Consider the following 17,810-nt stretch of genomic DNA (forward strand, 5'->3'; position numbering starts at 1 on the left):
GGTAACCTTTATCAAGTCAACAGAGAATCATGCGGTCCGCACTAGTTAGGTGACAGGAACTCCGTTCCCCAAGGAGAGTGACCTGGCCTGAAACAACCCATTCTTCGCTAGAATAACTTCTTTGCCCCACCGCCATCTGCCAATAAAAGCCTTCCACGGTGTACAACCTCCCAGAGTTCTTAGTATTTGCTAAATAGGATGCTGCCCGATTCATTATCACCAAACAAAGCCAAATAAGATCTTCAAATTTACTTGGCTGAATTTCATTTTTTAACACTACGTCCTTCACACTTAGCACAGTTCCTAGTGGTACCAAATAGGTATTCACTAGATGTCTGTTGAATTATTAATTCGTGCTGAGTATTATGCCAAGCAGTAGAAATACAAATGTTATAAACACGGCCCCTGCCAAAGAACAAATACTTTAGTGGGGAGACAGAGTCAGCAGTTCAAATGTTAGAACAGCACTCATGGAAGAATGCAATGTCACGTATACCAGGTGTGATGGGAAGGTGTGGGGAAGAATACCCAAATAAAATAAAGAGAAGGGACGTCCCCCAAACTAAACGGGCAAAAGCTCAAGAGTTGAAGGCAGTTATAGGGTGGAAACAGACTCTGGGAAATAGTGTTCAACAGAAATGGCATGCCAAAAATTTTTGAAAGAGAAGAAAATGTTTATTGAATAGGTAAATTAATAGAAGTTGAATTTAGAGGAAAAAGAACACTGAAAATAAAATTGTTTAAAATAGCTAAATCTCCCCAAATGGAATACTTACAACTTATCATAAAAGTTCTTACCTCCCTGGAACTCCTTTTGTCGAGCCCGGAATCTCCGGCACAGGCCGATGCCTCAGCAGAAAAGATCGAGATGGCCTTGAAACCAACTTGCTACGACTTCGCATCGGTGGCAGGAACGGTGATGATGGAACATACAAGTCATTTACAACCATTTCTCCTTGAAATTTAAAGAAAGGGGGTGGCGGTGACCTTCCTGATAAGCCATTAGTTCCATTTCCGGAATCTGCTTCTGACAGTGGACCGCCACGGGCAGGAAGGCATCCAGGGTCTCCAGGAGGAAGCCTGCTCGCATTGTCTGAGATCAAATCAGCATTCCCCGCTTGTTCTTCTCCAACCGTACAATCCACAGTCTTCTTTGTAGCCAAAGATTCTATTTTACTATTTTCGCTACCAGGTAAAGAATCTTGACAAGAATCTAAATTCAGGTGCGGTTCTCCTCCTGGAATGGGAAGGCTGTGTTCAAGAGGAGACGGCTTACCATCGGAGTTATGAGACTGGCTATTTTCTATATCAATGTCGTGTTGATCTAGATTTTTTGTAACAGTTTCCAACTGCACTGGTTTAGGTGTCTGGACAGTACACGAATCTAAAAGTTCTGTGCAGGTGCCCTTATCGGAAGATGGAGCAGGGTGATCCTTTGAAGTCTCACCATTCTTCTTTGTCTTATGAATATTTGCATATATTGGGATATCTTGCATTTTTGACAAGATTATCTGTAACTGTTTAATTATCCTCCTCCGGTGTCCTGTAGGAGATATTCCAATTTTGTGTAGCACGCTGTCATTTATAGTTGCACAGTCCTTCACAGTATTAAAACCAAACTCTCGGAAGAGGGAGAGATACTGCTCCAAATTAATGCTCATTAGGAAATCTTTGATATCAACATTTACTGCAGTGGCTGAGGACATAATGGTGGCTTCATTACTAAGCTGATTTACAAAAAGCAGTACAACGAGATACGCGCACAGGAGGGTGAGCTTCAATGTCTCAGAATGTTACTTTCTCCACAGTGAATGCTTTGCATGCTTAAGCCTAGCAGAAAAAAAATGAATTTATTAGGACATTTTAGTTATTAAAACCTTGTTTTACCTTATAAACTTTCGCTGAAGAAACACAACCAAAATGAGGATAATGACTGTCACCCACTAAGAGTTTGGCATCTTTGTGCATTACTTTGATGTCCTAGAAGTCAATTCCCAGGGAAAGTATGAAGGTACAGGACAGAAATGCTATGGTCACATCAAGGTAAAAAAAAATTGACTCTCACACGAATATAAAGTGAACATGTGTCAAAAACATTATCTGACTCACTAAATGAAGGAACCAGTATGACAGTAAGGTTAGTGCCTAGAGCATTTGTAGAATGGGCTTATACAGTCCATCAGAAAAGACTGTTTTGCTTTGTTTTTAGTGTTAGAATAAGACTGAAAGGTTAGTTTAAAAATAAATTGATCAATGCCCTATAGGGCATAACATTAAAGCCTTTAGAGTTGTCTTTCTACTGGAGAAAAATCTATAAGCAAATGGGAAACTTCCCAGTTCTGGGCTTTAACCAAGCAGTAAACAGAAAGTGCAGCACAAGAATTAGAACTAAAATCCCAAGGGTGGGCGCTGTCTGGTGTGACTGAGTGAAAGGAGTGCCGGCCTGTGAACTCAAGAGTCCCTGGTTCGATTCCCAGTTAGGGCAGCACATGCCTGGGTTGTGGGCCAGGTCTGCAGTGGGGGGCACTCAAGAAGCAACCACACATGGATGTTTCTCTACCTCTCTTTCTCCCTCCCTTCTCTTCTCTCTAAAAAAAAATAAGTAAAATCTTAAAAAAAAATCCCAAGGGTGGGTCTATAAACAGTAGCCACAACAAGGCATTGAAAGAACATGTTGTACGTTCTTTTGATTACCAAGTTTCAGATAATTTTCCTTAACTACTAGATATGAACAACTTTCCCCTTTACTACACTTTCTTCAGAGACTCTCTTAAAAAGTGCAGTTAGAACATATTTCTCAGATCAATAACTTTCATTCCAAGAAAGCATTGGCATTATGCATACAATACTGACAAGCACGATAAGACTAGTAGTTAATCCTTAAGACTAGTTAGTTAATCCTTAAATACATTATATAACAGGAAATAAGGTAATATGAAAGTAAAACAAAAATGTTTAAAGGTCACATTTTCCCTATACACAGCAGATTCGTATAGGTCCATTTTTCTCCCAAAGAACATCAATAAATTTTTTTTAGAAGTTGAATTATTTGGGTTCTGTTTCTATAACTGTGTATAGTTTGTGAAGATGTGTATAGGCAAATTTCTGAATAGTATGCTTCAATAAAAAGAAAATGCCTAACACTCGTATGCTCAAGGAATAAAGTGAGACACACCCAAACAAGGTAAATTTATCTGATCAAGTGCTGATGCAATGTGTCTGGAAATCAACCTCAAACTCAGACGCGGCATGTCTTACATACCAAAGCCCCAGAAATGATTGCCTCAACTGTTTAAAACACCAGCAAATATTGACAAGCAGGTATAGGATAAGAGGGAAAGCACATATCATGTTCAGGCAGCACTGCAGGAGCAAAGAAATAAAGATACAAACAAGAGGTGAAAGGCAGAAAATGCCTTTATCAATAAGGCATCCCTCGGTCACACTCAAAATGACAAAATATCAGGGGGAAAAAGTAGAAAGTTAAACCTCAACACCACATACAAACCTGGGCCTCAGATACACCACTCTTGTTATACTTATTTTGTAAATGAACACATTACCCAATTTTTTTTGGCATATCACAAAATGGGAATAATTACTTCCAAATGGGCTGGCTTTGCATCCTCCGGAACTATGAGAAAATAAAAGTCTGTAGTATTTTGTTGTAGCAGCCCACACTGACTGATACACTCATCCATCCTCACTGTCTTTACCCCAGTTCAGACCTTTATTATAACCTCTTGCCTAGATTATCGCTAACACTGTGACCAAATCCCTCATCCAGTCCCCCTCTATCAGTAAATTACTGAAAATCCAAATTTGGCATACCACACCACATCCTCAAAAGGATCAAGTCTAAGCTCCTTACGGTCTAACAATAACAACAGCTACTACTGATGTAAACAGCAATTATGTGCCAGACACCATACCTCATACACGCTCCCTGCAATGTAGGTGTTCCTACATACTAACTCTAGGGTCAAGTTCAACCTGTGTCATTCCACCCACATCTTTCACTCACTTTAAACTAATTGTTAATTATTGTTCCCAAGATGATCAATTGTTTAATAGTCCCGTATCTTTTGGATATACTGTATCTGCTTGCAGATCTACACATTTTTAAAAAATATTTTATTTATTTATTTATTTATTTATTTATTTATTTATTTTTAGAGAGGGAAGGGAGAGAGATACAGAGAGAAAGAGAGAGAAATATCAATGTGCGGTTGCTGGGGGTTATAGCCTGCAACCCAGATATGTACCCTGGCTGGGAATCGAACCTGGGACACTTTGGTTCCCAGCCCGCTCTCAATCCAAGATCTACACATTTTGCAAAATCCTATGCTCTGGTTAAAATTTTGAATAGGCAGTACTTCCTCCTCTATGAAAGCTTCTATTGACCTTAAACAGAATCATTCCCTTTTCAATATGTAACTAGGATCCCTGAAACTTGACAAGTGCTCATGACATGTTTAAGAGATAGGAGAGAGGTTGGTAGGGAGGATGGCAGAATTGGCTGAGAGGCCCATTTTGTTAGTTTTTTGGTGTGCAAATGTGTTTTAGTACAGTAAGCCCTTTCCTTCCCTTGCAGTATATACATACGCTTCCTGGGTGGCTGACTCGGGGATGGATACACCAAATGTTCTACCCAAAATCTCTCTCAACGATCAGTCAACATGCTGAATGTGGCTAGAGAACCTGATTCCTATTCTTGACTCACAGCCCTCTGTGTACTCTGATATCAGCCCCATCTTCCAATCACCTGACTTTTTAACTGTTTTACCACCAAAAGGTGTTCACAGATCCACTTCTTTCTTTAGAGGCTTCTGGCCTACATGCACACCATGAAACGCAAAGAGATGGACATGCCTAACTATAAAAGTCTCCTATATTCAAACTCCTTCATACAAAAGCAAAGCCCTCCATGTGCTCCAGGTCAGCAGCTCCCCAGGTGCTGGTCTGTGGATCTGCTGTGCAGCAACAAGAGCTAGTAACAGGCCTAGGAACCTGTCTGCAACACATACTAACGATGGCTAGCATGTGCACCAATATTCAGTCATCGCATTTTAAATTCCTCCCGCGCCCCGGTATACTTTATACCGTCTCACCTGAGCTTAAGCTCATCTCTTGCCTCCCCTAGGATGGAATGTCCCTCCTACCACACTGCCCACAAGTCTGGAGCCAGACTCACAGCCTCCCTCCCCTGCTTGGGAGCAGTGTAAACACAGGCACATGTCTGTATGTCAGCTTCCTTAACCACAACACGGAAACACTCAAAGGTACCTTGGCACTGGTGAAGCTTAAATAGGATAATCCATCTGTAAGTGTTAAAATAGTGCTTAGTATATGGTAAGTACTTACTTAGCAAATATTCAGTTCCATCATTATAATTTTTTTCTTTTCAACAGTTCAGTCATTATCTTCCCACAGCTAAAATCTTTCCCATTCTTTGAAGCCTAACTCAAATGCTATTTCCTCCACAAGGTTTCTACCGTACAAGAAATAAACTCCTTTATACGTCCACAGCATCTACTTCTTAGAGCATTAAATTACATCTTATTCATTCAACAGCAACCTACAGGAGTGGGATAATACAGTGCAAAAGCCAAGATTTGGGAGCTGAACAACCTGTATCAAATCCCAGTTCCTCCATTTATTCGTTTTGTAAGCTTGGACAAGTGTTTAACCTCTCTGTGCCTGCTTCCTCATGGGAAAACAAGAGTATTAATAGTACCTACTGCACAGGGCTGCTGTAAAGAATTTAGAACACCAACTACACACAACAAATGCTAAATACTAACTGTTTGCCATTGTAATTATTTCTGTTATCCCATTATAAACTAATACGTCTGCCAAGGTGGTGATCAGCTCACATAAACTGCCCAATAAATTCCAGTCAAATTATTGGTTTATAAACTCAGTGCACGACGTACACGTAGAACATGTTTAGAGAATGTATGAATAGCCTGCATGACAGGCGTGCTTGTGCGCCTGCCCATCCTATCCTGACCCATTTCCAAGAAGAGGAAGTACTAAAAGGGAGGTAACATTTAGGAGCACCTGCCACATGCCCGGCTTGCAACACCATTTAATAAACCTGATCTTACTATCTTACTGAGCTCTACCTTGGAACTACATCCCAAACCAACTACTTCTCAACACCTGCCCTGGTCACATCCTATTCCAAGCCATTAGCTTATCTATTTTAGACCATTATAACAGTCTCCTAACTGATAGCCCTGATTCAGTCCTGGCTTCCCACCCACTCACCCCAACAGTGTGGTCTCAGTATAGAAGCCAGATGACATATGGCAGTTGGTCCAGAAAGTATCCAGCCGTGTACTATAAAAATTAGAGACATTTACTGAAGAAGATGTAAGAAACATTGTACACGGGACAATGACATCTCAGTCTCCTTCAAAGTAGGCACCTTGGGGCCTCACACAGTTCTCCCAATCGCCATCAGCTGCCCCATTATATTTTCCTGAATCTCATCAACAGTGTGAAATCTACTCCATTTCAAAGGTGATTTTAGTTTTGGGAAAAGCCAGAAGTCACAGGGCACCAAACCTGGGCTGTAGGGGGGCTGAGTCACCTGGGCGATTTGATGTTTTGCCAAAAACTGCACAAGACATGATGCATGAGCCAGTGCATTGTCTTAATGAAGCTGCCAATCACAAGTTGCCTATAGTTTCGGCCTTCTGAATCATCCGAATAGTTTCCATGGAGGACTGTTCAAGCTTAACGCAAAATGTGATGCAGATTCTTCACTCTACTTTCTCAGTCATTTTGACTGTCATGGCCACACAGTAAACATGCTCACTCAACACTGACTAGTCAAGTCATCATTGTTCAAGCCTGAGCATTCCAGTCCACTCTCCTTGGCTGCCAGGTTACATCGATGTCGAACAAACCATTCTGGTTACATTAACAATGGTTGGACTTCGTCCAGACAGACCTCGTATTTTATAACAAAAGTCACTCCCAAAGACTTCCCAATTTTCCCTGGCTTTCCCCCTCCATCACTCAAGTGCCATCAGGTTTGTTTGTCTTCTTATTCCCACCTTATGAACTTATCTCTAGTCCTTCCATCTCTTTCATGTCTGCTTCCCCAACATACACCCACAACTCAGGGCTCACTCCATCATCTTAGTGGCTCTCTGCTCAAATGGGCCCCTTTGGAGAGGCCTTCCATAACCCCCCTGTGCACAGAAGCATGCCTGGTGCCTCACTACTCCTTACCCTTGCCTTATCTACATTCATGGCATTTGTTACCAACAGACATCCGGGGGCTGTCCCAAGATGGCAGGAGTCTTGTCTGTTCAAGGCTCCAGCCCCTAAGTCTGAACACTGGCAGGCATACAAGAGGTGCTCAATAAATGTTTGCTGAAAGACTTCTTCCCAGCTTTGAGGGGATTTAAGATAAAAACTGGAATGTATACATAGTTTTTAAGTTTCGCCTATTTAGGTCACCAAACTCGTAAGGAGCAGAGAGAAGATTCTCCAATCCATCTAACCACAAAAAGAGATCAAATCAGGAGTTGCAGGTTGGCAGAGGGGTAGCTGGGAAGACACAAACCACCTGCGGGGTTTTTAAAAACTCATGGGTTGGGACAGCCTCCCCAGTCCCGATGTCTCAAGTAAAGAAAATCACCACAGTGGTCCACTCCCCACCGGCACTGCCCAGCTATTACCAGCAGAGTTTTACCATTTCCCCTAATTGAGCTAGGAAAAAAAGACAACTGAAAACCATGGGTCAATTAATTAAATCAGAAGGTCATTAATTATTCAGTGCTGCCTGGCTCCAATCTCTTACAAGAAGGAAAATTTAACATAGAACAACTGAATTTGGTCATAAGTTTAATCTGTTTTTTTAAAAAGCACACCATTTTAAAATCAGAACCATAACCTTAGGATCTTCAGAAACTGCAAATGTGCCAAAATACTAGGTTTAACAATCACAGAACCACTGAAAGGTATCTCAGAAAATACCGAATAAAAAGAAATCAAACTGCCACATGAACAGGGAAACTTTTTTTTAAGATTTCATTTATTTACTTTCTAGACAGGGAAGGGAGGGAGATAAAGAGAGAGAGAGAAACATCAATGTGCGGTTGCTGGGGGTCATGGCCTGCAACCCAGGCATGTACCCTGACTGGGAATCGAACCTGCGACACTTTGGTTCACAGCCTGTGCTTAATCCACTGAGCTACACCAGCCAGGGCTGAACAGTGAAACTTTTTAAAGTTATCAATACAAGTCTTACAGATTGTAAGGACCATGGAAGTTTCCTGCACTCCAGAATGCAGTAGGATGGTTCTGAACAGAGTGGGATTCCCCGGGTGGAATCCAGGGAATGTGCAGGAAAATGTCTTCGCAGGTCACAACCGAGTGGCACCAGTAGACAGATGAGGTGACTCACAGCATCCTGCAGGTACCATTCTACTCCTCCAACTCTCTTCAGCTAATCACCCCCACACGGTGCCTGGCACTTCAGGTAAGAGAAGTGCCTCTGCTTTTAATTGCTAATAATAAACTTGTTGTGGAGAAATAGCTAACCCTTAAAAAAAGCTAGAGAGCTCCATATGGATAACTTACTGAAATAGCTAACTCAGGCTACAAATCTTAACAGACATCTACCTTTACTTCAGTACAGAATACAATCACAAGAAATAGGTATCATGGTATTTGCAAATCAAGCAAACTCCACTGTTTTAATAACAAGATACTAACACCAAGTATCATAAAATCAACACAATCTACTTTGCTCCCCACAACCACACAGAAGAGGAAGTGGATTTGAGAAAATACCATTGTCGTCATATCACTCCATCCCACAGTATAGAACAGCAAAAGGTCACAGGCCAAGGATCCTAACTCACTCTTCTAGTGTAAGTGCTCAGTCCCCAGTTCAAGGCAAAACTGGTCATTTAACATCCCTCCCCTCTGCCACCCATTTACCTACATTAGCTTGTGGCAACACAACCCCCCTTAAACCCAACACAGGAAGCCCAGTTTCCGCAACCTTGTCATCAAGTGGTCAAGTGTCAACCTTGACCACTCTCCACTGTGGTCACTGCCTCCCTGGTCGCTACCTTGACCACTACTCCTTCCCACCCATCAAAACACATCCATCCTTTCTCGTTCTCCTTCAGACTTTTATTGCTAATAATAATAGCCAATATTTGTGGAGTGGTAACAAACCCTCTGTGTAGGATCTCCTGCAACCCTCATAGCTGCCTTGGGAGGACAGTCTCATGCCCAAGGCCACACAGCAGATAAACCAGAAAAACAGTGGAGCCAGAATTCTGAGAGTCAGACTCCACCCACCACCTGTGCTGCCTAACAGTTACGCAACTTATTTAACAGTAGAGAGGAGAGGGGACTTCGTATTTTCTCTCTCCTCTGTCTATCCAAGCACTTCTAGTCACTAGAGAAATGCTACTTAAATATACTGTACTGTGCAAGCCCAAGCTGTGTACATCTTTTCAAGTTGATCGTGGGTGTATGTTGTCTAGGTAAGTGGTTAAATATGGAAACCTATATTCATTTACATTTAATTACTTGAGATTTGAGAATAAATGACAAATTAAGGGATAACATCTTTGAAGTTACTGTATGAAGGAAGAAATGTTAACCTAGAATTTAGTTTATTAAAATTATCAAAATCAGCCAAAGAATTCACTGCCCACCTGAGCAATCAATGGTGATGGGACAAAAAAAAAAGTTAAGCAAAAAACTGCTGGATGAGAACAGAAAGTATTGCTGCATTGTTTCAAAAGGTACTTAACCATGACTTTAAAGGTTTCACTTTAAATGATGCTAAAGGACACAGGGAGGGGAAGCAACCCAAGTGCTGATGGATGAATGGATAAACAAAATGTGCTCTACACACGTGGAATACCATGTGGCCTTAAACAGGAAGGAAATTCTGCAATGTGCTACCGGCATGGATGAACCTTGGGGACATTATGTGAAGTGAAGTAAATAAGCCCATCTAAAAAAGACAAATACTGTTTGATGCCACTGACATGAGATGGATAGTTAAATTCAAAGGAGGAGAAAGTAGGATGGCGCTTACCAGGGTTGGGGGCAGCGGGCATGTGTTTCACAGATGTAGAGGTTCGGTTCTGGAAGGTAAGAAAAGTTCTGGAGATCCGTCTCACAGCAATGTCAATACACTTAACACCACGGAACTATACATTTCCAGTAGTCCAGTACTCTGTGGTTTTGTGGTGGTGTTTTTAACATGATAAGAAGCTAGGCAGATTCACTAGAATATTAGGGCCGGCTTTTCAGCTTTTATTCACGTGGAACTCCTGTTCCCGCTACATACCTTTTTGTTTTCCCTCCTTTGGGGGCCAATTCAAGCCTCACAAGCGTATACTCCCACGTCCACGCATCTTCCCTACCTACTCCAGGCCCCCTCATGCCTCGCTCATTCACCCAGGCGGCAGCGCGGGGAGCGCAGAGCTCTGGGGTCAGGCTACCTGGAGTCCCAGCTGGCCTTCCCCACTTGTCCACCGTGCACCTTGGTCACGTTATTTAACTTCCCTGGGGCTCAGTTTCCTTGTCTATAAAATGAGGATAAAATACGTCATATCTGGTAGGATTTCTATTAGGATTAAATACGTAAAATATGTAAGGTATACATAACAGTGCCTGGCATGAATTACAAATGTTGTCTATCACCCTGGCCGGGTAGCTCAGTTCATAAGAGCATTTGTTCCCATACGCCAAGATTGTGGGTTTGATCCCCAGTCAGGGTACAGACAAGACTCAACCAAAGAATGCATAAAGGGTGGAAAAAAACAAATTGATGTCTCTCTGTCTGTCTGTCTCTCTGAAATCAATAAGTAAAAAAAATGAATGTTGACTATTATTATTACCTCATCTGCTGTATATGATATTCATTTGGTCATATTCATAATAGATTATTGATCTTAGTTTCATGGCACTCTTCTGCCCGCCTAGTAAAATTACATTCCTTTAAGTCAGCACTGTAAATTATTCCTCTAATAAGCTTACAAAGTACCTAACACAGCAGTGAAGATAGCTGTATTAACTTAGTAAAACACAGATGTGGTTGGAGTAGTGAGAACAAGGATCTCACTGGAGACCTTAGACTTGGGACACAGGGCAGAATGATCGTCAGTGACCTCAGCCCCGCCGTGTGATAGCTGCATGACCTTGGGGAAGTTCCTTCATTCCTCTGAGCCTCACTGTCGTCATGTGTAAGCAGCGATGACAATGATGCCCACAACACAGGACTGTTTTGAGGCTGAAATGAGTAAATACACATGATCTGAAAACAGACCCAGGCAAGTAACAAGCATTGCTGAGGTTTAAAATAGCCAGACCCTGGGCAAAAGCATTCATGGCTTAGATCAAGGAGAAATTATGGTTCTGAGTTATATTTTGATTATTATACTGACTGGGCACTCTGAAAAGTACAACCCTTTCAAACCCTAGAACTTAATAGTGACTTCCACATCCAGTGAAGGCCAGAAGTGATGATTCCTTTACTTGTTATGAGAAGTTATATCAGTAGCATAAGTAGTACCTAGATTAGGTTTTTTAGATAATATCTCAATAGTTACGTGGTCAATAATCTCCTTAGTTCACTTCACTTCAGCAGGTCTTTTCTTCTTAACTTAAAATCTAGCTGTCCACCTAGATTTTAAGTTAACTGGCTAACATTTCAGACTTGTTTTCCATTAGAGGTCCTTAAAGAGCAGCCCTAAGTCTTGGGCAACCAGGGAAAGGTTTCATCTTCCCAAGTTCCTACAAGAGCAGACGTGGGATAATTTAAAAGAGTAAGTGGAAGCCTGCATCACGTGGAGACCCTCCAGCTGCATGCCCGACCACCCGGACAGCTCCCTCTGCCCAGCGCCAGCCCCCTCCTTCCCTCTCTACAGCTCGGCCACACCCCAAAGGAGGAGAATCCGACACCTTGAAACCCTTGACGTGAACACAACAGGCACAACTGCCCCTTCAGACTCTGCCCCATTTCACGCTACACTGAACAGAGCTTTAATGTCCAATTTACTCAGGTCAAAACTGATATTACACTTCAGCGAAAAGGTTTTTAAAGGTACACTTATGTGCTTATGTGCACTTTTCATACATACATTGTATTTTAAATTTTAAAATTTAATGCAAATATGTACCCAACCATTTCTCTGAATTTGAGCTGCATTTTTAGACTAACAACCAGATGTTTCAAAATAGCCTACTGTGAACCATTTCCTCTCCTTGCATTTATAAATAGCACCCTGACCTCTTTTCCAACCGAATCTGAGGGCTTGTTCCTAGTGGTTCTGCAACTGCCAAAGTCTCTCTTTCTTAGAAAAAGAGGCTATCTCAGCAACTGTCTCCCAACGTATTGATTCACGTACTTAAAATTATTCATTCAATAAATATTTAAGGAACACAATTTACTCTATCCAAGATAATAGTGGGAAATATTTGCAGTTCAAGGTAACAGTACCTAATATCTCATCTGAGAACTGTGTTAAGTGCTACGAAGGAAGTAAAGATGCAGTGTCTTCACTCAGACAGTTTAGAACCAAAGGGTAGATCAGACGGGACTACAAGCCAAGGAAAGCAGTATGCGTGTGAACAGTCCCTTGTCTACCACGGCACTAAGTGCCAGTGACGAAGGAATATCGAAACTGGAAGACTCCGATGTACCCAAAAGGACACGTAAATAGGGGTGATAACAAAAATCAAATGTTGTGACCTTGACTTTCACGCGGTTTACATTTTAAGTCTTGTTTTCTTTTTAAGTGCAGAGAGGTAGTACCATCATCTTTCGTGACTGCCAGGGAACTCTCAAAATTTCACATCGGCTTCATGGATACAGTGAACTACGCAGTAAACTGAGCCTGGGGGATGGAGTGCTCAGTGAAGGAACTACGGGCAGGGGCTATAAGATAGGTAGAAGAAATACAGCAGAGGGAGACGGCAGCATCTGAAGTAGCAGGCATGCCATAAAGGGGGCAGAGAGGGAGAAAATGTCTTCTAACAATAGCAAGGAGATGAGAGTAGCTAGGAGGGACCAAGAGTTCAAAGAAAGGTGACACCAGAAAAGGAAGCTGCAACCGGAGATGGAGGGCCTTGAAGAGCGGGCTGAAGATTCTGAACTTCACCACCAGACTGGGAAAGCAGGTTGGCAACCGCTTCCGCCAACACAACCCACCAAGGCCAAGTCCCCCGGCAGGCAGCGCGGAGACCACACTTCTCTTCCACTCCTTCTTGATCAGCTCTCCAGCTCCGCAGGATTAAACCCTCCTCTCCTCTTCCTAAAGCTAGGTACTGTAACGGTCCTTTCTGCATCCCATTTGTGGGAGAATCATAAAGGCAGATGCACTATCGTATCAGCCCATCCCTGAACACTCCCTCACTTATGCACGCGCACCTCTGTACACAAATGGTAGAAGACAGAAACGTAATTCTCCCTATTTTTTTCACTAGTAGTTTTATCCCCGAAACTGCTCAAAATGTTTGCTCTCACCCACGTCAGCACTCCTCTGTTTCCTCCATGGCATGGGCAAGGAAGCAAATTCATGCTGAGTCAAAACTGTAACAAAATTTCACAGATCAAATTTCTAACTAGAAAAGATCATGTGAGAAGAATACCCTGGACTGTTTAGTTCAGTTACGAAAAACAAGCGAGCAAAATGGTTTATCTATCATTAAACATTCAATCTGGTCAATGCTTAAAAGAACCCTAAAATGACCAACTACAGAGGTCTAAGACTTCACAAAAAAGATGAAGACATCGCACAGCCTCTAACCTCTCATTAATCATTTCTGGTCAAAGCTAAGAAATATTTCCAACACTAATAACAATTTCTCTGCCTAATTAATATTTTACAGAGTATTTAAAAAACCCATCCGCTTAGAGTAATTGAAAAGCTTGGATCCACTGAGTCAATAAATAAATGGAGGGTGGGGGGGGGGCACTTGTTAAAATAAAACTATCACAGCAATGACCGTCACTTAGCACTTTTATAGCATCTTTCACCCAACTGTCTCAAAGTTGCAGGGAGGTGAGGTACAAACTAACAAAAGTAAACCTTCTTGGATACCATAAGGTCTATAACCCAGCATCCTAAGCATGTTTTTAAAATTTCATAGTCACATAGAGTTTATAAGACAGTGGCAATTAGTTATAACATAAATTCTATACTTAACCATAGTAACTGTGGTTAAATTGAAAAGTATTCATTGACTCTCTATGAGCCTCACGCCACGAGAAGGTTGTAGTGATAGGTGATTATGAATTAGTTTTCAAATGTACCATCAGCTTCTCCTTTCATGGTCAACGCAAAATTTGACAAGCTTACAGAAGGAAAAAACAAATGCACACACGCCCACATTAATAAGTCTTAACAAGTCATTTGATTTACCCTCCAGGTATTTTAATAAATCTCAGAGTACTGACAAATCAAGTCCACATAAAATATTCCTGGTGTTAAGACTCACCTGAAATGTGTATGTTAAATATACAGGGTGGGGCAAAAGTAGGCGTACAGTTGTTCAAATGGAAAACAATACAATAAATAATACTACAAGAGTAAACTCTGCTTCCGTACTGACAACTGTACACCCACTTTTGCCCCACCCTGTACATTTAAAAAGGAACCAAGGAGATATTTCTACTTTAAACTTTAGCCTAGTTCCATGACCCATTTTACTTTTCCTTTCTTTTTACACATTGTTAAACAGTGAAATGTCATGAGGATTTTCCTTCAATATTTCTATTGTAAGTGCATGAATTTTTAGAGGTATTTTTCTCTCCTTTTCCTTAAAAAAGTTAGCTTACTTTTTAAAACTGCCATAACTTCATCTTCTAACTACTGTCCTTATGGGCAATATTCCACAAACTGGCTGGGCTGTAGAGTGCTTAAGTGCGGGAAAATCAATACTGAGTTTGTAAGTACAATACTATAATTGGTAATCACAATGACATCCATTTAAAGGTAATTTTAAAAATAGTTTCTTTTTCAATATGCTTTCTTAAACCAAAAGGATACACTCCACTGAGCAGCCTACTTCAAGGACAACCTTGCAAAAAAAAAATGCTGCTATCACCACACAAACTTGCAACAGCCTAAAATATTATTCCACACAAAACAGCTTCTATTTTCCTCTAATTATCAAAGGTTATTTTCACAATATAATTCCACAAAGCCTCCCCCACAGGGAAACAAAACACAAAACCTCCAGATTGCCGCAAGGAGGCAGGGGAAGTGTTTAAGAAAACGAGCCAGAATGAACTTACTTTACTAAAGGAAGATGGGCACCCATTTCCTCAAGAGACCAGTCTCCAAAAGTCATAGAGAAACATCAATCTGGTCAACTCACAGCCGACTGGTTGCCCTGCAGGGTGTTAGGTTGAGGCAGGTGGAAGTCAAATGACTGTAATCAACGTGAATTTACAGGCCTGTGGTCTCACGGTATACAACAAGCAGGATGCGGGGGAGCTCGAAGATCAGAGCAAACTCGTTATCTCCAGCGAGTAAATAACTTGGTGCCTGAAACTCGTTGAAGGGCGGCTCCTTTTTGTTTATTTTTCTCTTGGAGAGGGGACATGGAGGGTGATTCTAGCTGTCTATCCGGATTGTCACCCTCCCGGGCCAAGTCACATTAGCGAGTGGGTTTTCTGTATCCCTTACCAGCTTCTGGTTTCCTTTTAGACGCCCACACGCGGGAGCGAAATCCAAGGGGCTGAAACCAGAGCCCAGCACTTGGCGCTCTGGAAATTTACCCGAAAAAGTACTGAAAAGCCCCAGCCCCACCTTAGACGGTCCTCGCACGCAGGCCCGGTCCACCCGCCCAGCGCACCCCGTGGCCCCCGGTACTCACCTCGCACGAGGGCCGCCAGGCTCCGGAGGGGAGGCGGGAGGAGGGGGAGCCCGGCCGCCGACGTCTCTCCCCGCCCCGCTCCTCGGTCCTCACCCGTCGGTCCCAGGCACAGGGCCTCCTCCTCCTTCTCGGTCCCCGCCGGCTGCCCGGACAGCGGCCACGCGGGCGGCGCTGTCACTCGGCCGGCGCGCCGCGGCCGCCGCACCTGGAGGCGGGGAGCGCGGGGAGCGCGGGGAGCGCGCAGCTCCGGAAGCGCCGGGCCCGCCGCCGGCGCCCAGCCCAGGTGCTCCCGCGCCGCGCCTCGGCCGCTTCCTCCGGTCCCGCGGGGGCGGGGAGCTGGCGCCCCGCGCGGGGGTAGCCCGGGCTCAGCGGCGGGGGCGGCCGAGCAGGCCGTCCTGGTTCCGCAGCATAGTTGGGCGGCTGACTCAGTGCGCCGCGGCTCGGCCGCGCCTGGCACCCGCGCCACCTGGCGCACCTCGGCTCCGGGGCTCCCGACCCGCGGGAGGCTGCGAGGGCGCGCCCAGAAGTGGAGATCCGGGAGGGCTGTATCCTCCCGGGAGGAAGATGCCCGTGACCGCTCCCCGGCTCCTGCCGGCCAGTTGGTTTGATGATGCGCTCTTGACGGGTTGGTTGCTTGTCAACGGGGCGGAACCTCGCCACCACTGATTATTAGTGTTGCTCTACTACTTTCCAAGTTGCCTGAGTGTTTCCCAAACTTAAGACTCACCTTGGGCGCTCGTCTCCCCAGGCTGTTTCTTGGTCAAGTTGCAATGAGTGAGCCCGGGAATCTGTTTACTTACCAAGCCCCGTGCTGATGATTAGGCTGAGCCCATTATATAGAATGCTACTTTAAGTCATCTTTGTGAGGAAGGGGAATATACCAATTTTCTAGTTAATGAACCTGAGAGGCAGAGCAACTTGCCCAAGCAGACATAGCTTTAAAAGCTGGAGGTGATTTTCAGTTTAGATCTAAACTCTCTTTCCCCTGAAGAATACATTTCCCACTGATTTTCTAAATTCCCCTTTCTTGTCTCTTCTGCTGGAGGGGAGAGATAACCACACTCCAGTCCTCCGGCACCTGAGATTGTTAGAGCCAGGAAAGACATTCCCCCTTGGAGTTGACACTCGGTTCTTGACACTCTACTCTTAGTGATAATAAGGAGGCAGCAAAAGAAAATAAGGGAATCGGCACTGGCCAGTGTGGATTGGCGACCCTTATGGTCCTGCAAACCATAAGGGTCGCCAGTTTGATTCCTGGGCAGGGCACGTGTCTGAGTTGTGGGCCAGGTCCCCAGTAGGGGGTATGGGAGAGGCAACCACGCATTGATGTTTCCCTCCCTCTTTCCCCTTCCCTTCTCTAACAATAAATAAATAAAATCTTTAAAAAAAAAAAAAGAAAATAAAGGCATTGGAAAAAAAACCTGTGTGCCTCCAGTATGAGTTTCTAAAATCCACTTGTTTGCCAAGAGTTCAAGGCCAACTCCTTGTTTTTATTTTTAAAATACTATATCTTCACAGACTGAAATTTTCTCCCTTGACAGGGGTAATATCCTTATCTTTCCCCGGCACCTGTTGATGGAACTGAAGCAATTAGGGAAAGTGGTGAACTTCTCATGAAAATGAGATAATTGGTGAAGTACAGCGCGTGGGCGGCTTCCCAGGAGCCCAGGCCTCCGGAGGCATCATCTTCATCAAGGTACCTGCTCCCCAGCAAGCTCGCTCCTGCTCCTGCAGACTCCGTCTCAACCGTGGCAGCTCCCGGGACACCAAGTCCCCAGTTTCTTTTGAACTTCAGTACTTCAGAGCACACCCTATTTCCACCAGCGAAGTTTTCTTGACATTTCCTAAACCTCAAGAACTGTTTTTTTCACTGGATTCCTGTGGGCTCTTTCCTGGCTTCGTTTTAAGTCCATACCCCCTTTTTTTTGTTTTTG

At 43.4% G+C, this 17,810-nt stretch overlaps 1 protein-coding gene across 4 annotated transcripts in view; it reads right to left on the reverse strand.

Annotated features, from left to right (window-relative positions):
* Positions 1–16,386, reverse strand: part of ARAP2 (ArfGAP with RhoGAP domain, ankyrin repeat and PH domain 2) — a 158,648-nt gene extending 142,262 nt beyond the window's left edge. The window contains exons 1-2 of one of the 4 annotated variants that reach the window (XM_036019658.1): positions 15,877–16,386; positions 799–1,830 (exon numbers count right to left, since the gene is read on the reverse strand). In XM_036019658.1, the coding sequence (XP_035875551.1) occupies positions 799–1,706 (908 nt within the window). In that variant the 5' untranslated portion in view covers positions 1,707–1,830; positions 15,877–16,386. Of the gene's footprint in view, positions 1–798; positions 1,831–15,292; positions 15,391–15,876 lie in introns of those variants that run through there. The other 3 variants (XM_036019666.1, XM_028507603.2, XM_036019655.1) reach the window with 3 other exon arrangements.
* Between the last annotated feature and the right edge of the window lie 1,424 nt (positions 16,387–17,810).

This window comes from Phyllostomus discolor, chromosome 1 (assembly GCF_004126475.2).
Source record: "Phyllostomus discolor isolate MPI-MPIP mPhyDis1 chromosome 1, mPhyDis1.pri.v3, whole genome shotgun sequence".
Taxonomy (NCBI): Eukaryota; Metazoa; Chordata; class Mammalia; order Chiroptera; family Phyllostomidae; genus Phyllostomus; species Phyllostomus discolor.